Raw genomic sequence first — 25,549 nt, 5'->3', positions numbered from 1 at the left:
ACATAATTAAACATGTGTATGCTTTTAGAAATCATGATATCAACAACGAATTAGATTTGCTTTTTTTCTTAATGTGCAACTTCATAGATATAAGCCAAACGAAGGGTTGCATAAGCTTTTTATTACAAAATATTAAGCATTTATTCTCTTGAAGTGTATAAATTCGAAACATTAGTTTTAACGTTTTCATTTTTCCTTTAGTAATGTTGAGTTAAAACAAATTACAAGAAAAGGTGCAAAACAAGTAAATATTAACGATTGAATAATCTACTGATTTTTGTTCACTAATCTAATTAATTCAAAAACTTGCCTTTAACTTTATTTGCCTTCACTGAGAATCGAACCCCTCTTTGAGGTCCGTTATGTGTGACTGACATCAATACATCGACGAAACCTCTCGGCTGCCAATAGTTTAAAATTTCGATGATTATTTTAAATATATCAATGAACATATGATACACATCAGTACAACATAACACACAGGGCTTGTACCCTTATATATACATACTAGACAATCGTATAGTATAAGTTGGTAGCCGCGAGGTTTAAATCAATGAATTGTAGAGTCAAGTTAAAAGTAGAGATTTGTCGGTTTAGGTTCGAATCCCTGTTTTCTCTTTGTTGTTCCTTTAGTTTTTCCGTTTTTCTTATCTTGTATGGTATTGTGGATATCTTTGTAATAATAGTGGGTTTTGGATTACTATTGGCTATTTCACGTTTTTGAAAAGAAAATGATTACATTCAATTTGTCAATTTTTGTTTTATAAATATAGTATGATTTAAAATGTTTTACTATATATCTTTACAAAGGTTCATTCGCAAATCCCTATACGAGTGAATCGTGAATAAGGTTTCTTGCTAGAAATGTCCGTAATATACATACTATATATACTTAGAACTACATTCGAATATGTCTTAATTGGTAAATTACGTATAATATTAATACTAATTTAAAGACACGTATTATGTTATATTTGTATTTCTATAACCGATTATTTGTGAACTTTGATTTATTAATTCGTCGTTGAACATGATAACATGGTTATTCAAAATCACTTAAAATACCTTTTAATTAAGAAAAGGCTTTAATCTTCAAAACACATCAGAACAAAAGTTTAAGTTAGAGTCATAACGAATAAGCGTTGATTCATGAAAAACAAACCATTAATACTCCGGGATCATTGTTTCTCTTTCAAGAATCAATGCTTATCAATTGTATCTATAATACTTAATTGTGTTAATTAAAAGAATGACATGAAAAACAAGTGGGTTAACGACAACAAAACAGTTAACTTCAAACTTAGATTTGTAATCTCTCTCTCTCTCTCTCTCTCTTTCTCTCTCTCTCTCTCTCTCTCTCTCCTCCGTTTAACCATCAATCTTTCCATCATTCATTTATATATTTATCCATCCAGCAATCTTTCAATCTATCATACGAATTAAAATATCTTTTGTAGATACACCCCCAAAAGAGACTCTACAAAATGTTGTAATACAAACAGATTTGATTCCAGATGAATTAGATGCACCCCCAAGGCAGATTATTGGCTTTGTTTGTTATTTTGGAGACGCTTCAAGCCTCAAAAGTCCATTTTACCAAGTAACCTGGGCTGTTAATGGCGAGTCGATTCTGACAATTACGAAGAGTAAAACACATTTGTCAAATCTAATTCTTACAGAAAAAGACATTAAAAAATTAGACGTTACAGTGAGTGTGTTATGTATAACAATTATAATACTTTTGCAAACTCTTGGTTTGAAATTAAAAAGAGGACTTCGGCGTTACCTGTGAAAGGGGAGGAAATTCGTAAAACATGTAGTTATTTGAAACATTTTTTAACAAAAACAAATCAATGAAACAATTTTGACAGTTATTGATAAGGCAAATACTAACTAATACCGAAACACTGTTTTAATTAATGAAAAATATACTTATCAATTTTACACATATTGGGAAACCCTATGAATTTGTCTCCTTTGTTTATACATGATCAATGCCTGCTTTGTTTACAAATATTTAGAACTCTATCTTTAGCCTTGGCCTGTTTACCGAAGTTGTCCTAGGATCTGTACTAAGAAATACCGTAGGAAATGAGTATGGATAGACTTATGACTGTCCTAGGGCTTGTCTGAGTATGCACATCGAAGCCTTTCTTTATTTTCTCTATTTGTGAGAATTTTATCCTTGCGAATTTCATGTAGACCGCCAGACTGTTCAGCAATCTCATTGAGACGTGCATAGCATTTCTACATTTTATAACACTTTATGCTAACAGGTAAGACACCCAATTCACACCATACTGCTAAACTGGATGAGTTTTAAAAAATCCAAAGTATATTTTTAAAGATTGAGTTTTGTGGTTTCTTTTCACATTGACTTTTGTCTAGGGCTTCGGAATTTGGCTAAAAGTGATCTGAAAACAATTATTCGCTCGCAACATAAACATGGGAACAGAAGACTGTTTATACGTATACTCTACGTACATTATTATCGCTACAAGTTAAATGTGGTATAGTAGGAAGGTATATTTCCGGATAAACTCTACTATTTCGTATGAAGCAAGAATTTTGCAGTCTGGTTGGTTATTTACCATGGTGTAAATACCCCCACAAAAGCTTAAATAATTACACTGGGAAATAATAAATAAATAAAAATAAATAAGCTTTATTTAGAGTTGGCGTAATATGCAAACAAGGGCAAAGCATAAACTCTAATGAGCTTTTAATCGACAAACAAGACATAACAATACAATACATAATACGCATGCAATAAATTACATAACACAAAAGGAAGCACTATAATTAAGCATGGTGGTAATAAGCAGATTATAAGCATGATAAGATAGGTATTATAGTTAAAAGCATATAAAATGTAAACTAAGCATGATTAAAAGGCTGGTAAAATGCATTGCATCAAATATAAAAAAAATAGCATATGATCTAAATGGTAAATATTTTTACATAATATATTAATTAATAATCTGCACAAACTGTGCACTTGCACAGTCATTTCTATTCCATGATTTTAAAATATTTTTTAACTGACTGAAATTAGCATTTATTTTCTAAAATCATCATATTTACAATCTTTCAGTAGAACTAAATCATGTAATCAAAGTGGTGACAATTTATATAAAATTTTAAAACATTCAATAGACATGTTACGCATACGTCTAATTTTCAGTGATGGAAGTTTGGCTCGTACAAGTAATTCATCATACGAACTAACATAGTCATATATAAATCGTAAAGCCCTTTCCTAATTTTTTTTCTAATTTAGTGGTATTATTTTTGTTGCAAATATGCCAACTGCAATGGCTTGGAATTTATCAGGATTTGCCTGCATACAATTAGATTTAATTCAATCAATTAAAACAGCACTTTCTCTTCCAAGTATATACAATAAATTTTCAAAATTGTTGTCAGCATATGACAGAGCATTATCGTCAGCATAGTTATATAGGGTTCCATGTTCAATAAAATAGAATATGTCATTTATAAAAATATTAAATAATAGAGGTCCGAGATTGAACCTTGGTGTATCCCTTTCTTGATGTCAGCCCAACTGCTGAGTACTCCCTGAAGTTTGATTTGTTGCCTACGATCTGTAAGATAAGTTTGAAGTAATTTCACTGATTTTGAAGAATGACCATAGGCAGATAATTTACTTGAAAAAAGTTTCATGTGTTAGACAGTCAAAAGCTTTCGAAAGATCCATAAGTATTGCTGCCATATACATATTTTTATCCAAAGCTGTTTTCCAATCTTGAAGGATTCTAAGCAAAGTTGTCTGACATCCATGACTATTTCTAAATGCACATTAAAAAGCTTGAAATATATTTTAAAAAAACTCAGTTAACTGAGTAAGACATAATCATTTCATATACTTTTGAAATTGTAGGTAAAATGCTCACAGGTCTGTAGTTATTTTTATCCAGTGGATCGTTAATTTTGATGTAGTGGTACGACGTGAGCTTTTTTATAAAGTCTGTTTGGAAATTCAATTGATTCTATTGTATTATTTATAAGTGTTGTTATATGTTTGTTAAGTACCAGTTCACCAGCTTGCAATAGTTTAGATGACATCTGATTTATCCATGACATTTTACAATAATATGTGTAACACAGTGTAATATATTCTTTTTTTATATTAATTTGTTTTTAATCCGTTGTATTTGATTGTGTTTTCAGTAAAAGGGACGTAACTTTATTCAATTACGTCTGCTAAGATGGCGGCGAAAAGATTTGCCCAGTATCAATGAACAAAGAAACGCTTCATAAGAAAAAAATTCGTTATCTTGGTTTCATCATGGGTGTATGGTATTAAAATTCCATGCACCCTGATTACACTCAGATAATAATAATATCGATAGGTGTACTTCATTCTAATCAAAGCATTTGAAAAGGATAGTATTTGTTAATATTCTTTTTTTAGATAAATTGTGTTGTTAGAGCGAAAAATAACATTAAAGGAAGACCAGGACCATCTGCAAAGAGTAGTGATTTTTTTGCTGGTATTTCGGTAAGATTTCTTTAATTAAATGCTCTCTGCACGTTCTTAAATATTCAATTTCTACTAAAATGGATTCATTAGCATGTATTTTAAATCCTTAGTTTATACTAGGGATTTCAATATACAGATTCATGCTAGAATTTGACATTCAGATAAGAAGCAAGACTATAAATATGAATTCCTATTAAATTTCAGCAAAACAAAAACACAAAGAAAAAGTTTCCCCAAATAACCTTGAATCAGTATATAACAGATATATTAGTATGGTATTGTCGTAAAATATCCTTGCTTAGGAAATGTTTTTAAGGAAAACTCAATAAAACTAAAATAAAAATCCACGCACGACAATATAAAATAAAAATATGCGGTATGATTTGTAATGTGACAACTGTGCACTAGAGTCCAAATGACGTGGATTTAATCAACTATAGGTAACCGTGAGGCCTTACACAATTAGCAAAACGCATACCATATAGTCAGACATAAAAGGCACCGATTTTATAAAACCAATGACTTTTGATGAGGTTGGTATACTAATGTATTTACCCCATGTATCTGACATACCCCAACGCCAACTTATATTAAAAGTTTACAATTATTGATTTCATGACCTTTTGATCCATCTCAAAGATCCTAGTATTTGCTCATGATATTTAACTGCTTCTTGTATTTATACTCAATATATATTTGCTATGGCAATTTGTTTTACAGATCGTTTATACTAGAGATTTAAATAATACCATGTTTTATGTTTTGGTTTTTTCATTTTGTAATGCCTTTTTTCCAATTGTTTGGTGCCTTTTTTCCATTAGCCTGGTAACACTTTTACTTTATATATTTTTTTTTACATTTTTATGAAATTATTTTCTTATAGTTTTGATAATGCAGATTAAATATTAATTTGGTTTAAAAAAATCATAAATCGCGAGGATGAAGTTAAACAGTCTAAGCATCATACCATTTTTCAGCAGGTATGTAGCTGCATCTGCAATATTTTAATGACAGAAACGTATAATTGACGTCTGCGAGATCGAAAGCGCTGATGGTTTGATAATAATTGAGTCATCGAATAAAATCATATTATGTATACTTCCCTTAACTTAGAAACATTCTACATTACTATATTTAGGTACGTGTTAGCTGTTCCAAATTTTATATGAACCTCTCATGATTTTCCTCCGCTGGATATAATTGATTATAAAAGAGGACTCCCTATGCTTTTATCCAATGAGAAAACAGAATATATAATTATGGCAAGCCGTTTTTATTTTTATTCAATTTATCTTATTAATCGATATCTTATCAAATTAATAAGATAATTTATAAAGTATATATTATATCTTGTATTCTTTATTATATAGCTTATATAATTTGAAGTCAATAATATATCCTATATACTTTATAAGATATCTCTTTGAATTTATAGGATATCTGTTAAACTTAACCTAATATAGTCAATGCATTGACAATAATATCTTGGTGTAAATTAGAAACACACATTCGGGCTAACGCCATCAAGGTGAATCTTGTGTTTATACTAACTGGTAAATATGTGCTACAAATGACAAATGCAAGGCATTTGTTTTTGTTATTGAAAGAATAAAGGTTACAAAATAGGAAACGTGATTGGAATTAACGAAAAGTCACATTTCTTATAGTTCATAGTTTTAAAAAGATTCATTTCTGTTGTAGATAACGTCAACTGTATTAACTATAGCAAAAAACCAAGAGGAGCACATTAAGTTCAGATTTACAGTGCCGTTTGGTTGCTTGACAAGACCAGGGCAGGCACATAAATGTGTACTTAGAGTAGAAATGTATGCACCCGATAATACAGATAAATCGTGTAGAGGAAAACTGTCTGTTAATTCGAGGTTTTGCAGACACGAAATTCAAAACGACAACTGGAATGACACCCAGTCCATCAAAATACGATACAGGGGAATAGGAAAATATACATCAAAATATAACAATTACATTCTTAATTTAAGAGTTCATGCTGATGAGAGTCATATATGGAATAACCATGCGTTACCAAGTATAAAGGTAGGTCGCATCATTATAATTCATTGTAAGTAGTTTTAATACATACTAAAATTAATGAATGAGCTCGGGATTTTTATTAAAATTATTATTTGGACAATTTAAACATGTGGTTTGAAGAGGTGGATCAAATGAAAAAAGAACGGCTATAATAAAACAGATGTATCAATGTTTTAAGTAAAATTTGCTATTTTTGTCAGAAAGCCATAAAAAGATAAGATTGTGAAAATCCATGAGGTCCGTGACAAAATTATTACAATTACATAAATTCACTAAATTGATGTTATCCAAATTAAATTTAGTTGTCTCATATCCTCGTGGCTTTCGCAACTCATATACGCAGAAACTATATTTAATACATATCATATTATCTGAAAACTGTACTTTTGCCAACTCATATCACCTTTGTCTATTATTAAAGTAATAAGTTAAGTCAAGTTGAACATTTGGCGTCCTCAATAATAAGCCTGGTATCTTAAATAAATGTTTTTTACACCAGTGTTAGTAGATGTATCGTTCAAAAGGGTATAACCAGCCAAGTAGGCAGCACTCTTGACATGAAATATAATTAAACGTTCATTTTTTGTAAATTAACAGCTCATAAAAAATTTGAGCGTTCAAGAACGTACGTTTTTCAGGAAGAGATGAAAACAGGCAGATTTCCTTTAACTTTTTAGACTTTTATTTTTAGTTGTCAATTCCCTTCAGCTTCATAACCGATTTGACCTTCGAAATGTTTTGATTCCAGCAATAGTAAAATCTTTTAATATTGTCTTCATTGGTTCTAACATTTATTTTGTTTAAAAAAATTAAAGCATAACTAAATATGTATTGCTATACAGTTATGAATACTTATGGTTCTACATCCTGTTGATACTAATATTTTGGCATTACACAAGCTAAGGATATTCTTTTCTCAGAATGTTTATAACGTTTTTTCACTTAATTATTTCGATGTGTACTGATTGCACTGATTGATATTTAAGTATGGGAAAAGACGATTTGTTTATCAGTTTTAATGGGCTTTGAAATAGCTCTAAGAAACTACGAGTACTCTAAGATCGGAACATTGTTTGTGCTACATGTAGGTGCCAATTTGACGATTTAAGCCCTTTCAAACTGATTTTTACTTTGGCTGCTAGTTTGTTTTCATGTTTAGGAGCAGAAGTTAACCGATCGTGACCTTCAAAAACTAAAAAACAAAGATCAATGAACACAGAATTCTTAAGCACTTGTTTAAAACTTAGGTGATAGAGCGCGATATTATCTTTTTCTTATTTCCATGCTTTACCATTTGTTATTGATCTTTTTCATAACATGTGTTAAATGATTTGGTGTATTAAAATGTTTCTCTCAGAATCGGTTAATACAAACTTCCTTCCAAGTTTGACTAGTTTTTCTTCCATCACGTTTTCCCATTCGCAATTTTCGTAATTTCGTGAGAGAAAACGGCTAATTCAATAACATTTCTGAAGAATTGGATAAAAAGGATTTTCTTTTAAAAGAAATCTACCTTCACGTGTTTTATGTTTAAACTTAGCCCTTTAAGTATGTAAAACACATTCGACCTTTTTTTGTTGAATTTGAAAGAGCATATGACTTTATACTTGATCTACTTCCGAGTACTGTTACGCGTTATAAGCGCCATTTTATATTAAGAAACTGATTGTCAATAAATAAACAATTAGAAAATGAGTAAATTTTTAGGTCATTTTTCTTCATAAGACGGACTTGGGAGGAAATTTTTGAATCTCTCAAAACAAAAGCTTAAGTCAAGACCTCCCTTCCAACACCCCCCCCCCCCCCCCTAATTGATCTCATTGTAATTTACCTTAAATCCCTTCCATTAACTTTTGCATTTAGCACATTTTTGGCTCTTCACATGAGGAACGAAATGGTATGCATATCAATATTCCATGAGGTACGAAAAGGTCAAGGTACGAAAAAGTCAGGGTACGAAATGTTTTTTTTTAGGGTACGAAATGGTTAGATTTTGGATATTGGACCATAATTACGAAAGCCTAATAGGGTCACAAAAATTTTTTTTTTATCCCGTAATTACGAGAAAACTATCGCGTAATTACACGATAATTATCGCGTAATTACGGGATAATCATTGTTTTATCTCGTAATTACGAGATAATTATCGCGTAATTACGAGATAAGATTTTTATCTCGAAATTACGAGATAATCATAGTTTTATCTCGTACGAGAAAACTATCGCGTAATTACGAGATAAGAAGTTTTTTATCTCGTAATTACGAGATAATTATCGCGTAATTACGAGAAAACTATCGCGTATTTACGAGATAAGAAGTTTTTTATCTCGTAATTACGAGATAATTATATCGTAATTACGAGATAACTATCGCGTAATTACGAGATAATTATCGCGTAATTACGAGAAAACTATCGCGTAATTAAGGGATAAAAATTCATTTGGCCAAGTAGATTAAGAGGAGAAAGATTTTTGTAAAAGATTAAAAAAAAATGTACTTAATTGCAGAAATTACTTTAAAGGGCAATAACTCCTAAAGGGGTCAATTGACAATTTTGGTCATTTGACTTATTTGTAGCTCTTACTTGGCTAAACATTTTTGCTCCTACAAGTTATATCTTTCTATTATAATATTCAAGATAATAACCAAAAACTGAAAAATAATCATTAAAATTACCAATTCAGGGGCAGCATCCCAACAACGGGAAGTCTGATTCGTCTGAAAATTTTTACCCTGTCATATTTGCTCTTAATGCTTTAGTTTCAAAGATATAAACCATAAACTACATTTTACCACCCCCCCCCCCCCCATGTTCGATTTTTAGCCATGGTGGCTATCTTGGTTGGTGGGCGGGGTCTTTGGATACATTTTTTCAAACTAGAAACCCTAAGGATGATTAAGGTCAAGTTTGGTTCAATTTGGCCAAGTGGTTTCAGAGGAGAAGATTTTTGTAAAAGTTAACGGACGACGACGGACGACGGACGCCATGTGATGGGAAAAGATCACTTGACCCTTTGGGTCAGTTGAGCTAATAAAAACGGGCGTTTTATCAGGTGCCTCGGAAGGGTAATCATGATCTGTATAGCTATATATATATATATATATATGTAATTTTCTCGTAATTACGCGACAGTTATCTCGTAATTACGCGATAATTATCTCGTAATTACGAGATAAAAAATGATTATCTCGTAATAACGCGATAGTTTTCTCGTAATTACGCGATAATGATCTCGTAATTACGCGATAGTTTTTTTTGTGACCCTAATAGGCTTTCGTACATAATAGGTAAATGTCCAATTTAAAAATAATTTTTCTAAGTTCTTAGACAACATTCATTCTGTGTCAGAAACCTATGATGTGTCAAATATTTAATCACAATCCAAACTCAGAGCTGTATCAAGCTTGAATATTGTGTCCATATTTGCCCCAACTGTTTAGAATTCGACCTCTGCGGTCGTATCAAACTGCGCCCTATGGGTCATTTTATTTCTTCTTCATACTTTCCCCTTTGGATAAATATTTCTCGTCCTACTGAGGAGACGGTAATAAGCAATAAGTCATCAATATAAACATTTCAGGGACAGAACTTTAAGAGATATCATCTTGATTGGTTTGACCCAAATTAATCAAATATTTGTCATTATGTCAAATACATATCTCTTACAGTTTCAGTGAAAAATCGATACAAGTAAAGATGTTATTTTGAGTTCATTTTCTGTGTCATTTATCATGGATGTCAAGTCAAAGCATTAATACTCCATGTAGGTCTATTAAATTGTACATGTATGGTTTAGGAGTTATATGACTTAACAGATATTATTATCTTTTGAAGGTCAACGTAAATGAAGCACCCGATGACTGGATTGGAAAGGTCTGCGAATCACATAACGACCCACACATGAAAACGTTTGACGGAAGGTAAAATATTGCATTACAAACATAATGGGAACAAAGCTCTGTTTTATTGATCTTGGGAATTTTAATAGTAGACGAAAACCTAATTTTTTCGTTCACTCTATTGGGTACCAAAACTACAGAAGTACCGGTATGCCAAATGCTCTATGAACCTTTTTTCTCAAAGAGGGACGAAAGATACCAGAGGGACAGTCAAACTCATAGATCGAAATCAAACTGACAACGCCATGGCCAAAAATAAAAAGACAAACAGACAAATAATAGTACAGATGACACAACGTAGAAAAACAAAGACTAAGCAACAGGAACCCCATCAAAATCTGTGGGTGATCTCAGGTGCTCTGGAAGGGTAAGCAGATCGTGCTCCACATGTGGCACCCGTCGTGTTACTTATGTTATTACAAATCCGGTAAATAGTCTAATTCGGTAAGTCACATTCGTGAAATGGGAGGGTATTGTAGTTACGACATAAGGAACATATCTGATATCATCTGTGAAACGGTTATTCCATAACGGTCAACCAACTCGTGATGGCGTCCGTAAAATTTACGAAGGGATTTACTCTCTATTATATTAAGAGTGACTTGTGACATGGCAAATATTTCATGCATATTTAGAGCAAGAATACATAAACACATCTGATAAAAAGATTGCGCAATTTGTGGGGGTTTGGGGGGGGGGGGGGGTGACAGCCTTTTTGGTATCAGTAGGCTAAAAGTAGCAGACCCTCTGTTAGACAGCTGGTAATATCAAGGAAGGTAATCGTGAGTTGAAATATTTTAAAAGGACTTTAGTATACTTGATACAAGGATATATGGTATGTGCTAGTATTAATATACTCATGAGACATATAACTCCAAATAATAGTATTGTGTCATTAAAACAATGCTCCCGCGGTAATCATTTAATCAGACTTTGAGAACAATCAGAATATGATCAACTTGAAATAAACAAAACTAAGATTTGGACAACTAATTAATCATGTAGTTGCTCAAGGATACAATTACAAGAGTAAAGATCTATACAGCCCGTGAAGAAGCAAAACGATTTATTGACTACACAAAAATGCTGTAGAACAAAGATAATAATCAAGAACGTACATGAAATTCTTATTTTATGCCGAAACGTGTTTTCCATTCTTCCAAAGCATATGGGGAATTATAGAGAATGAACCTAATTTAAAATAAGATAATTCCATTACCATTAGTCACGACTTTAAAGAAAACCAAAGCAGCATCTTTGATAAATAAGTGACAATAAGTGGCGAAACATACCAAAAGGGATATCCAAACTTATAAGCCAAAAACAAACTGACAATGACATGGCAAAAACAAAAAACAAAAAACAAAAACAAGAAGACAAACAACGGTATACAAAACACAACATAGGAAACGAAAGACTAAGAACACGAACCCAACAAAAACTGGGGATGATCTAAGGTTGTTCGGAGGTTGAGCAGGTCCTCCTCAATATTTGGCACACATCGTATTGATCATGTAAGTACAAACCTGGTGATAAGTCTACTTCGGTAGGTCGCATTCTTTGAAACGAGGAAGAAATTGTGGTTACGATAATTGGAACATATCCGTCGTCATCTGTGAAACAGACATTCCATAACAATCAACCAACTCGTGATGGCATCCGTTAAATTTTCGAAGAAAATGAGTTCAACTTCACCACTTGAAACTCTTGGTTTAATACCTTCCTTGTGAGCAACAACCCTCTATCATGGAAATCATGATAGCAAATGCAAGATTTGAAATATCGTATCAACTTGGTAATATATATTTCATATGCAGGCGCAGCTGGAATGGTGCTACATAGAAATGAAAATTATACAACTGGGAAGCTGAAATCATCTTTTTATCGTATAGTTTTGTTCTCAACCGATCCTCATTGTCAATTTCTAGTTAGTTCAGCTTTAGATAAACTGTGGAACTGCCTTTTCCATGGGCGGTTTGAATTTAACATTCTAAAGATCTGTAAAAGTACATAACATTTAAGTCTCTATCCTCTTGCAATAGTATAAACCATTTGACTTCTTTACCTTTGCACTAATATACACCATTATAAATTTTAAGACAGATTGAAAGTACAAGTCAAACTTTGTTTCATCAAAAGGAATGGCTAACGTAGATACATGTACGAAGAACTTGTTTAAGGAAGGAATAAATCATATTATGATTCAAACAAAAAAAGTCTCTAAAATATTCTTGATGTTTTAATTGACAACCTACATATATTTGTAACGTGTCGAGGACGTTTTTTTTCAACAAACGATCGGCATTTCTATGGGGATTTATTGTGCCCTAATTCTTGCCGACTTATGTCTTTGTTCATATTATAAAGACTACATAAAAGAGCTTCTCGAGAAGAACGAAAAGAAGCTAGCATTATTCTTTAACTTTGCGTTCCTTTAATTTCAAAGTACCGTAGGTTCCTATATGTAAGTTAAGGTTTTAACAATACTTTGTTGTATGTATCATAGTGTTATTCGAAGAGCCTGGTGCTAAAACAGCTATTTTCCATTTTGTCCTGTGCCGTACAGCAGTGTTACTATCAACAAGCCAGTACCATCTGTACTGCATATGCATAATTTAATGTTTTATGCTGATATGATCATATCATTTCTTGAATTTATATAGTATGTTAGACGTTCCAGATTTATTTTTATTTAGGAAATATGAACATCAAGAAAAGGGAGTATATATATTATACGAACATAAGGACCAAAACAGACAGATGCAGGTAAAGTGTACTATTTTACCAATCTTTTCTTATTTTACAGCTTTCTCCACTTGTGTATCTTTGTATTGTGTTTTATTTTATTGACTGAATATTGTAATAGTAAAACATAATATTGCACCATCATTTCAAATATATCAGAAAAACATAGGTATGCAAAAATTTAACTATGTCTTTCATTATGATAATGACTATGTGATGTATGTCTACTGTTTAACCAAGTTCTCAAAAATCTAAGTGAAAAGCATGAGGAAAAGAATGAAGTTTTATTTAATTATTTAAAAAAGATTTAATGCAAAGGATAAATCTGGTGAATAATTTTGTAGTTTTAACCTTTATTTCAATTTTATTGATTTAATCCAAAATCTTGAACCACATCAAATAAAACAAAACATGATGCTCTATAAACGTGCCTGCGTATATACAATATATAATTATATAGGTTTATTTTTTTCCTTAATGTTATGGTTAGGGTTAGGATTAGGTAAACTAACTGCATTTAATTTAATGCATTTTTTATTCTAGTTTTTTTTTTAATTTCAAAGCAACATGTGGTCATCATAAATTTATCAGACATGTTTTAGTGAAAATATCCCTTATCAAATTGAAATAAGTGATCTTTAGGTCATAAGCAGCAAGTTTTAACTCTACGATTGAATTTCAGGTTCAAATTAAACTAAAGAGCTGCCATCCTCCTCACCAAGTAAATTTTTGTAACTGTGGTGTTGCTGTTAGAGCTGGTGGTGATGTCTTCATAGCCGATAAGTGTGATGATGATGGTGATAAACATTTGTTTGAATATAGGACTTGTCATGATAAAATTTTAGATGTTCGTCGTCAAAAGAAAAATGACAGACAGTACAGTGTAAGTGAGTCTTTATCATGTTTCATTCTTTCAACGATATCGCTGTTAGGCACTCATTCCTACAGGGAAAAAAATTAAAAGAAGATGGTCAATAATTGTTTTTCTATAGAACGTATAAGTGAGTGCCTATCATATTTTTAATTCTTTTAAAGATATCGATGTTACGCACGCATTCCTAGGGAACAAATAAAAAAAAGATGGTCAATTATTATTTTTCTGTAGATAGTTAGACATCTAATGAGTCAATAAAACACACGGGAATATAACATTTGCATATTGAATATTTGACAATTAAGACTTACTTATACTTTATACTTTAAGAGAAACTTGAAAATTTAGCACTTCCCTGTAAAAAAAAAGTCAACAATGGATACGCATAACGGCATGTCGTTTTAAATAAGGACAATTACATCGTCAACTAAGATTTTTCAACCGAGACGGTTCCCAGCAATGCATTATTTAAGAAGGTAGTTGTTGCTCATAGTAAGAGACATACTTTCATTGGTCAGAGTAACTTTATTATTTTGATATTGTCTTATTGACTTTTACATTTTCGTCTGATGAGTAGAACAAGATATGGCGTTCTATCCATTTGATTTTTACCATTTATCCATTATATAATGCAGATATTTATACATGAATTTTACTGATTCAATAGCCTAGTGCTAGCGTCTGTTTTTATCTAGAGTCTATCCATTATCCGTCTACTAATTTTTTGTTCTTTCCAGTCGCGCTAAAACCTACACAATTTTAACAATACGAACGTCGTAATCTAGATTCAAAACTGCAACCGATCAATCACCTATAAACTATGCTACACAGGCTAGATGTCGTTAACATTTCATACAATAGAAGATAGAGGTATTATCAATTAACGATTTACACAGAAACGATGACCCCCATATATTTGAATATCATTAAAAAGGAATTGTTTACTGTAAAAGCATATCATTATTTAACAACATTTTGTGTACGGAATTTCGAGAATTATTTGCATTTGTTTACGTATATTTTATGTAATTATAGATCCATTTCATAAATTGTAAATCGATTGTATCTATAAGGTATACAAATCAACATCAACACACGAACAGTGGTGACTTTTCATCTTTCTTAACTCAACTTACTTGCTATATATACCTCCATCAGAGTGATAGGCTGATCAAAAAAGTTAATTTTGCCATTTTCATCCTTATCTATATAAACTTAAGCAAATGTTGAAGTATTGCCAAAGATAAAAATATCCACCAGAGATCAACGGATGCAATCCATAGGGTGGTGTGTTTTAATTTATATTTATACAACAACGCCATAATTTACCAACCATCACGAATATTACAGAACCGAAATTTTCGATTGTATAAAAGTCGTTCATTTAGCAAGACGGAAATACTTTAAATTCCTCTACTGCATGTACCCAAACGTTCTTTCAGATCGTGTATTTTTACTCTCAGATACCTAATCTGTTTGCTATGAGAACATATTTGTTACCAAAAGGAAAAGTCATAATATGTCTGTCCGATATACAATTCCTTGCAGGTCCTGTATATCAAACAATGAATTTTATTTTCGATTTCCATCCACTTCTGTATTTTGAACAATGTTTTTTTTTGCAACGTAATTTGAGGCCTATTTTTCAAGTATTCACAAAGGCATTTGATTTGGAAACGTTTTATTTCAGCTGTGTCATTAAATTCAGTCCTTTTTAAAATCTTTGACAATACAATCGCATGAAGGTTGCTAAAAGGTATGGAAGCGATAGTGACAATAGACAATATATTTAATCGAACCTTTTTTTTGTAAATAATCTTTATTCAAAATTCGTTTAAACCTTAATGCCAAAACATTCGTTCTTTACTAGAGTATATATCTCCCAGTTGATACGATATTCCAGGGCTTGTATTTCCTATCATGATTTCCTTGATAGAGGGTTGCTGTCACAAGGAAGCTATTAAACCAAGAATTCCAAGTGGTGAAGTTGAAATCATCCTTTCGTAAGTTTTACGGACGCCATCACGAGTTGGTTAACCGTTATGGAATATCCGTTTCACAGATGATAGCGGATATGTTCCTAATGTCGTAACTACATTCCCGTCCCGATTCCCGAATGTGACCTACCGAATTGGACTTATTACCAGGTTTGTACTAACACGAGCAACACAAATGATGCCACATGTGGAGTAGGATCTGCTTACCCTTCCTTAGCACATGATATCACCCCCAGTTTTTGGTGGGGTTCGTGTTTCTCAGTCTTTGGTTTTCTATGTTGTGTTTTGTGTACTATTGTTTGTCTGTTTGTCTGTTGGTCTTTTTCTTTTTTAGCCATGGTGTTGTCAGTTTTTTTTCGACTTATGAGTTTGAATGTCCCTCTGGTATCTTTCGCCTCTCTTTTACTAAGGACTATAGTTAATCCCAAGACCTATCGCATGAAAACCTATTCTTATCAACAGCTAATATCAATATTGGTAATGGTACCGGTCCATTGACTGTTAAAAAGCAAATCCGACTGCAGTATAACAAAGTTGTTTTTGTTACTGATTGCAATTTGAAAAATGAACACATTCTCCTCTGATTTAAAACAAAATGCTCTGTACAATTAAAGTCACTTTCATTTACTGTAAAATTATTTGAACGTTTTGTTACAATAAGACTTGCTATTCAGGGTTTTATCAGTTTCATTTTAGTGAATTCAATTTGGATTTTTTTTAGTTTCAGAATGCATAGCTGCACATTAGGTCAGGTCATGACAGTTAAGGTGGTACCTAACACTACAGGGAGATAACTCTGTAAAAATCAGCTAAACGTTTTAATAACGTTGTATTGTAAAGGAAATATTAAGCTTCTCAATGATCAAAATTAGTGTTTGTCAAACTGCTATATAACCAATGAAATTTTTCTGATAAAGTGGTTGGTTCAAATTTTTTGAAATTTTTATATTTTTGTCAAAGGGTCAAAGTAAACATTTTGTCAAAATTTTATGAAAATTAAACGAGCTAAATTAATATTAGTCAAGGTGTTGGGTACCACCTTAAATCTCTTGTGATAATATATTTTCAAACTAATGTTACTAATGTAACTACTGATATTTTTATTTTTGTTATATATTTTTTGTGAGATTCTGTACTTGCTGGGATCGATGGTTGATCAGTAGAATGTTGTCGTTGATTAGTACTGTAGCTTATTTGCTATACTATGTTCTGTAATGCTTATAAAAATAAGGAGATTTGGTATGATTGACATTGACACAACTATCGACCAATGTCCAAAATACTTAAGCGTTAGCAACTATAAGTTGTTTGCTTTGCTTTGTTGAGTTTGATATTTGTTTTTTATTGATTTATCTGTTTTATAACTTTTATTGGTGTCTTCACTCCCTTGTTAAAAATTAAACGAATGATGTTCTCTTTACCTTTTGTAATTATTCTACACATTCAAACTAAACTTTCTATATATTATTATAATTTTGCTAATGATTGAAATGTTATATCATTACAGATATTTTTTCCAACTGGCACACGAGTTGACATAACTGCATCAATTAAGTACTTTAATGTCGATATCAAAGCATCACTGCATGATACAAGAAACACAAGAGGGCTTTGTGGTTTTCTTAGTGATACTTGCACAGACGATTTTAAACTACGGAACAATGCACTGAGCACCGTCTCTGGAACTAAAGATGAATGTAACAATCAGGGCTATACAGCTTTATATCCTAAAGATTTCACAAAATCATGGAGGTAATATCTTCAATATTGATTTTTTTCTATTTAATATAAATATACATACCAAGAGTTTGCAACTATTCTTTGCTTTATAATATACATTTTTGACCTTTGATTAATTAGTTTGTGAAATATGATATATGTATAATTTATGTATGTCGATATTTGTTTTATTTAATTGCTGATATTGTATAGACCTTACTTATTAAGCTCATATGTTCATACATCTTATCTAAAATTAAAATCCCTAATTGTGCCAAATTTGTTGTCTTGGTTCATTTAACCTTTCTGAAGGATATTAGTCATCAATGATTAACCTTAAATTAAGATAAGTAATCAAGTCTTTTATATTTGCCTACTGCAAGGTTGTTATATAAAATAAAATAAAATAAAAATGTCTAATAAAGTAATAAATGACTATAAGTTTTCACATTTAACGCAAATTTGGGGTATATTTCAGAATTGATGACAAGATTAGAACGCAAAATGAAAATTTGTTTTCCTTGACTGCAGATAATAAAACCATTAAATTGTGGAACAACGACGACAATTACTGTACATGTCCACCTGACACAAAAGAGGCTGAGGAATTTGATTGTTCACCTTCTTATTCTGTACCTTGTGAACGGAATAAGCATTATGACTCTATAGGGTCCAAAACCTGCCACGAAAAACCTTTGAGAAAAAAACGTTCAATTGAGTATCCATGGAAAAGTTTTCGAAGACATCGTCGTAAACGTTCTATCGTAAGTGCATCTCTATTAGACGAACTATAACATTAAGAGTTTTCTATTTTTTTTTCTTTCTAACAAAGCATTAAGTCATGTTAGTGATAAGCTAGTGTTTCTCTGATGCTTTTCTTTTTGTATATGGTGCACTACGACGATCTTTTGGTCAACCGACAACAAGACAAGCATTAAAGTGTAGCTAGTTCGTAGTTCATGTTTAGTCCATTTGGGGCAGAAAATGCGTACCTGTTCGAAGATAAACACTTGTTATAAGTTTTGAATGAAATACATTTTCGTTTAATTTATGTGAACATTTATTTTGCCTGAGATAGTGAAATAACAAAAATACCGAACTCCGAGGAAAATTCTAAACGTAAAGTCTCTAAGCAAATGGCAAAATCAAAAGCTCAAACACATCAAACTTTCCTGACTTGGTACAGGCATCTTCTTATGTAGAAAATGGTGGATTAAACCTAGTTTTATAGCTAGCTAAACCTCTCACTTGTATGACAGTTGCATAAAAGTCCATTATACTGACAACGATGTGTGAACATAAGAAACAGACATAATAGGTAAAAATATCAAAAATAGGGGTACAGCAGTCAACAGTGTGTTATAATCTTAATCACTATAAAAAGAAACAAATATGTCAACATAGAAAAACAAATATATAGACAAAGCACATTAGCAAAAACGAAAGACAAGAATACAAAAATTTTAACATTGCACAATAACACAATGACAGGATCTATAAGTACCGAGCCACGTCAAATGGATATTACCAAAAATAGACTAAACAGTAAAAGTAATAATTTGTCAAGACAAATAAATGATTTTTTTTTGTGTTTTAGCGTCACTTTTAAGCACCGCTTTTGGGCTATTTCGTGGCTGCCAGTTTTTATTGGTGGAGGAAGCCGGAGTGCCCGGAGAAAACCACCGACCTTCGATAGGAAAACTGACAATCCTAGTCAATTAAGATTGGAGTCGAGTGCATCCGCACGAACGGGGTTCGAACTCACAACCTCAGTGTTGACTGGCTAGTGATTACAGTAGTAACTACTTAGACCACTCGGCCACCGAGGCCCCCTAAACCAAGACAAATAAAAGAATACTATAAAACGTTATTCAGACGATAAACAACGTCAATACCTAGAATCTACACCTCAAGACCATCGTGTATTATTTGTGAAGTTGATACGGAATATTTATAAACAAGGTATTGGTATCTTCCGATGAATTTTATTTTAGAAAGAGGACGAGACATTCATTGACATAACCCTGGTTCATCAACTTTCTGCTCAAATACTGGCGACGTTTTACAAAGTCTGAGTAGCAGCTGCAAGGTCTTGAATACCGAATGAGTTAGGAAATGTATATCTCATATGCAGGTCAAGTTGGTATATTGCTACTAAGGTGGGGGAAAATTGATCATTTCAAAATTAAAATCGTCTCGTTTGGCATAGATTCTGGTACTGAGATGACCGCCGCCTATGTCAAATTCGAGGTATAAGTCTAAAAATTAAGCAGAGGAAGCCGTGTCTTTTGTTTATTTAATTTCTAGTACTGGAGGATATATCAATGGAACTTAATTAGAACAATTTGGATTGTTAATGGAAAGAACATCATCAACATATTTGAATGTGAAATTAAATGATCTGGCTTCTTTGATCTTCTTGTTTTTGACAAGTGTCTGATTGAACTTCGACTCATATGAAAATAAAAGAGATCGGCAAGGAGAGGCACACAGTTCGTTCCCTTAGGGTTGCCTAACGGCTCTTGAAATTTGTTTACCTCTCAACTGGTATTTTTGGCAAATACATACCCCTTGTAAGCATGATATATTTGGATACCATTTTTTGGCTGTTTTTGTGTAGTCAATTCGAAACATTTAATGGTTTAGGTCTCGTAAATGATTGTTATATTCTAACAATATTAATCGTATATTTTTAAGGATTTGAGATTCGTTAAAACTTGGTCACATGAACATGTGTATTTACTCAGTTTGAACGCCAATACTGTTGTGTTTAGCTCTTCGTAGGTAAAAAAACAGCTTATTGCACAGGGCATACAGCATGTTACTGAAATATATTCTAGAAGTCTGCAATCTTACATTGTTCATGCAATAGTTGTTGATTAATAAAATACCAATTGTAGCCTGTTGTTGAGGTCAATACGATGTTATATCGACCTAGAGAAGCATATAGACCTCGGACTTAATCCTCAGTCAATATGCTTCTCTTACGTCGATATAACCTCATATCGACCTCACACAAAGGCTATAATTGTATAATATAATGCATGATATGTTTTAGGTTTCAAATGAGCAGCACGATAATGTTACAATGACTAAAAATGAGGCGGAAAAGTACTGTCAACACACTCTAGGAGCATCTTCTGTATTTAAGGCTTGTAGCCAAGTTCCTAATGTCCAAAGTGAATCGTCATTGGAAGCATGTGCCCTCGACATTCAGGTTTTGTATCAATTAAAATATAAACAAAATAGAATAGAATTTCACTCATATTAACTTTTGGCTAAATGTCTGCTTTCTTTATGTTATAAGAATTTATTAAACCATGATGTCTCAAATTGAAAGTCGTATAGTCTCTATTGTACAGATTGGTTTACATCTCTCTCTCTCTCTCTGAAATATATAATAGGCAATGTAAATTTACTCTTTTTCCACCAGATAATGCTATTTCAATTTCAGTTGTCGAAATCATTGTCATGGACCAAAGCAACAATGGAAAGCTTCAAATCAAATTGTTTTGGGGAGCTAATTGACAACAGCACTCTGAGCGAGGAACCAGAAGGTGGCGGAATGACAATTGCAGACGCTGTGCGGGAAGTACTCTGCCCTGGTCTTCCAGAATGCAGTGGAAACGGTTCTTGTGTAAACGGTTAGTTCGTTTTGAGAATTATTATTTCGAGACTCCAAAAACTTTTCTAAACTGACGATGAAAGTGATAATAAGCTAGATTATACGAATATCACGTTTCTTTTAATACATTCATACATCGCTCTTTAATCACGTCAATTCTTCACAGAAAAGAGGAAGTTTTATATTGAAAATCACTCATTAAATAGAGTCTCGTCATATTCTGAAAGACAATTGCTATACATTAATTAGTAATTCTTCTATTTTGAACGTAACGTATCAGTCGTAGCATACTTATCATAGTAATGCATTCATACGATACATATTTTATAGACAAATAGCTGGCTCAAGATGATATTAAGGACTGAATCGGGAAAAGATACAATGATAAATATTTAAAATAAGTCTCAAATGGTACGACAAAGGTTAAATTGAAGAAAAAACGTTCAGTGGTCCAATTACGCATGCCTTCTCCAAATTGGTACTTGTAGTAATGCTTCACGTGTTTATAGTTTCAAAATAATATTTATAAAATGCATGTGAAAAACTCATCATAATATGTATCCGTTGACAATATACCACGTCTTTTTATTTACTTGGATATTTCAGTTGGCAAATAAAGCAGTAATAATTGAATTTATATAGGTACATGTTACTGCCATAATGGTTATATTGCATCAGATTGTTCAGTTGATAAAACAACACCTCCTGTGATGTTTGGAGTACGCGGAGATGGGTTTTGTGATCTAAGTGAAATCGAATGTGATACGGCCTTTGTTTTAGGAGAGGACGTTGGAAGCAGTCCGAACTTGTCCTGTAGTATTCAAAAATATCACGTAACTATTCAAAATACTATAACATTTACTAATACGTTACAGGTACTATTTCACAAAAATAAATCATTCGAAATTGTCGTAATGAAATTTAGAATTCATGGCATATCAATTCAGATCGTTGGTTAAACATTTAAATTGTTGTTGTTCAATCACAGTTTCTCGTATTTTAGTAATATTTTTTTTTTAACGTAACTAATATATTTTATTGCACGCTATTGCTGTTAACAATTTACTTAGTGTACAGCATTGTACTAAGTATCCCTGATATATTAGTTATTAGGTATCCAGGGAGAATATCGAATAAGAGTACATTGATATTACATTACAATATTACAATATTTTAAATAATTTCATGTTTACCGGAGTATTCCATTTCTATCCAGTTTCAAATCAGTAATATTGATTCGGTATGGTATAATAAAAGATTGATTCAATAAAAAATATATTTTTCCTGTGTTGTTTGCTTTTGGCATTATACATAATCATGACTCTCTGTCATATTTATGACGTTGTTGCAACCGAGATCAAATGTAGGACTGTATGTTTTCTTATCAACAAGTTTCGTACTTTGAGCTTAATTTCAGAACCGCGATTCATTGCTATTATACTATATATTTTATTTTATTTTATCAGTATTATATCTGCGCAAACAAGCATTCAGGAGAAATGAATAGGAATCAGTGTGTCTGTCCTAATCCAAGTAATTATCCATTGTATGATTCACACCAAACTTGGCAGAAGAATTGATCTTGCCATGCAAGATCATCACGTGAAGAACTTTTAACGTTTATTTAGAATTTTGGCCATGTTACCTAAACAATGTAGACTCCTTTTTACAGCCGCCCTTGTCATCGCAACTCCTGCTACATGGTATATAGTATACATATGAACATTAGCATATTGTTATATCCTATAAATGCAGATGTGCATCTGGGACTAAAAATTTGGACCTTGTCCAGCACCGAACTTGTGCATTTTGGTAGGTTGTTTGAATTATTTGAGTTTTCCTAGAGATAATCCTCTTTCAGCTTAGAAATTGTTGGCCCTGTTCAGAACCTACCTTGTCATCGCAACTCGTAAATATATCATAGGTTTAATGGAAGTTGGTACATTGTTAGAACCTAATGAAAATGTGCATATGCTTAGAGTATTCCAGTGCATTTTTTTTCAAGAGAAATGTAGACCTGCTCCTGCATTGTCTTCGCAACTCGTCACAAAAGGTTCCTTTCATCTATAATATACAAATATGCATGCATGTAGGATGTACACTGAGACAATATATAAAAAAAAGACACTAAGAAAAGTCAAAAATAATAGTATAAAATTCTCTGATTCTGTGTATATCAGTCACTATCATAGATTACTCATGTATTAATCCAGGATGTGGTTGTATAAGTCCCGGTTAATGAGCTTTTCTAGTCTATTCTGGAGTTAAGATGTAACTGCCTTTTTTGTATCTCTGTTTATTCTATGTTTTTAATGTATGTTTTTGTCAATTTACTGATTGAGAGTAAGAGGGAAAGGTCGCGATCTCGGTGAACTATTAGTACTTTAAACGAGCCAAATTTACATGTGACTATCCCAAGTCCCGAACCTCGTCAGTAGTTGCCATATGTCAAATCTCCATGAGTGCATGAATGTTATACATTGTTTGGAGAATTGGGTTTTGAAGGCATTTCTTTGATTGTTTCTGTTTTAAAACAGCAGAATGAGCTACGAGATATACAGTATAAGTTGAAAAGGGAAATGGTAGTGGGCATTATGTTTTTTTCTGTCTGTGCGTCCGTCCATTCGTCTGTTCGTCCGTCCATTCGTCTGTTCGTCCATCCATTCGTCCCGTGTAAATAAATATTGAAGTATTAAGTGAAGGCAATTTACAAAAATGATATGGTCTAAACAACTTGATGTGTACTATTAAGTAACCTTAAAATAGTATATGTCAAATGACAGTGTTGACCGCGACTTCACGGTTCACTGAACATGGAAATGTCAAAGTGTGAGATTAATATATTTTCAGGTTAAAATATTCAGTCAACCATGAAGTTGAGGTCATATCAATTTGAAACTTAGTACACATGTTTGTTATGATATCAACTATTGGGGTTATTTACCAAATTAAGGTTTGACAGTTCACTGCAATATCAAATTTAATGCGAGCGGGGCAATGTGTCCCTTCAAACAATGTAAGCGAAATCGTCTTTGTAATATCGCACTTGTTCACCTTCGTGAATCGTATGGCACCAATATTTGTTTTATATTTGTAATAATATTGGGGTCGCATACCAATCGAAAATCTTTAAGTTTTTGTTTTTGCCAGTCCGAAATACGTACGAGTCATGCATGACTAAATGCATTATCATTTGTTTGCAATAGAAATTTTGTGGGTCTGATATATATACTTATAAGTGTGTAACAAATCCAATTTTGGAGTTTTGAGTAAATGTAATGGATATGAGTTTGGAAGTTACTGGCACTTCACATATAAACACTTGAGGCCATTTAGAGCTTGGCCTATTGTATAGACACATGTAAGACTGAATGTTGTCTTTTAAATGTATTTTGGTTATTTTTGTCATTGAGTTGCATCAACAATCTCTCTCTTATGTTTTTGTTTTCACTTTTGCATTCCTATCGTTAAGTTCAAACATCACCAATGATACACAAGGCCGAACTTGCCTGACATTATTCTTAGAGAGACCTCTTAAGGCCGAACTTGCCTGACATTATTCTTAGAGAGACCTCTTAAGGCCGAACTTGCCTGACATAATTCTTAGAGAGACCTCTTAAGGCCGAACTTGCCTGACATAATTCTTAGAGAGACCTCTTAAGGCCGAACTTGCCTGACATAATTCTTAGAGAGACCTCTTAAGGCCGAACTTGCCTGACATAATTCTTAGAGAGACCTCTTAAGGCCGAACTTGCCTGACATAATTCTTAGAGAGACCTCTTAAGGCCGAACTTGCCTGACATAATTCTTAGAGAGACCTCTTAAGGCCGAACTTGCCTGACATAATTCTTAGAGAGACCTCTTAAGGCCGAACTTGCCTGACATAATTCTTAGAGAGACCTCTTAAGGCCGAACTTGCCTGACATTATTCTTAGAGAGACCTCTTAAGGCCGAACTTGCCTGACATTATTCTTAGAGAGACCTCTTTGACAAATATGTCTGATGGTCCTATGGTATAACTAGCATTGGCAAATAGCTAATGACAGTCAACACGAAAATCAATATAAATTTATGAATGTTTTGTGAATTTTTACATTAAATATTATCTTTTTTTTTTTAATTTTAAATAGAGA

General features: G+C 32.4%; 1 protein-coding gene across 1 annotated transcript; it reads left to right on the top strand.

Moving 5' to 3' along the window:
- Window positions 1-3,186: 3,186 nt before the first annotated feature.
- Window positions 3,187-24,271, top strand: LOC127720775 (von Willebrand factor D and EGF domain-containing protein-like). The gene is made up of 9 exons (XM_052227528.1): window positions 3,187-3,207; window positions 4,436-4,522; window positions 10,392-10,477; window positions 13,153-13,222; window positions 13,884-14,084; window positions 20,850-21,008; window positions 21,246-21,435; window positions 22,059-22,232; window positions 24,267-24,271. The coding sequence occupies exons 1-9, from the start codon at window positions 3,187-3,189 to the stop codon at window positions 24,269-24,271; spliced, it is 993 nt and encodes a 330-aa protein (XP_052083488.1).
- Window positions 24,272-25,549: the final 1,278 nt, after the last annotated feature.

The sequence above is a fragment of the Mytilus californianus genome, unplaced genomic scaffold (genome assembly GCF_021869535.1).
Source record: "Mytilus californianus isolate M0D057914Y unplaced genomic scaffold, xbMytCali1.0.p SCAF_11, whole genome shotgun sequence".
Classification (NCBI taxonomy): domain Eukaryota; kingdom Metazoa; phylum Mollusca; class Bivalvia; order Mytilida; family Mytilidae; genus Mytilus; species Mytilus californianus.
The sequence above is the reverse complement of the archived record's forward strand: the minus strand, read 5'-3'. Positions and strand labels throughout refer to the sequence as shown.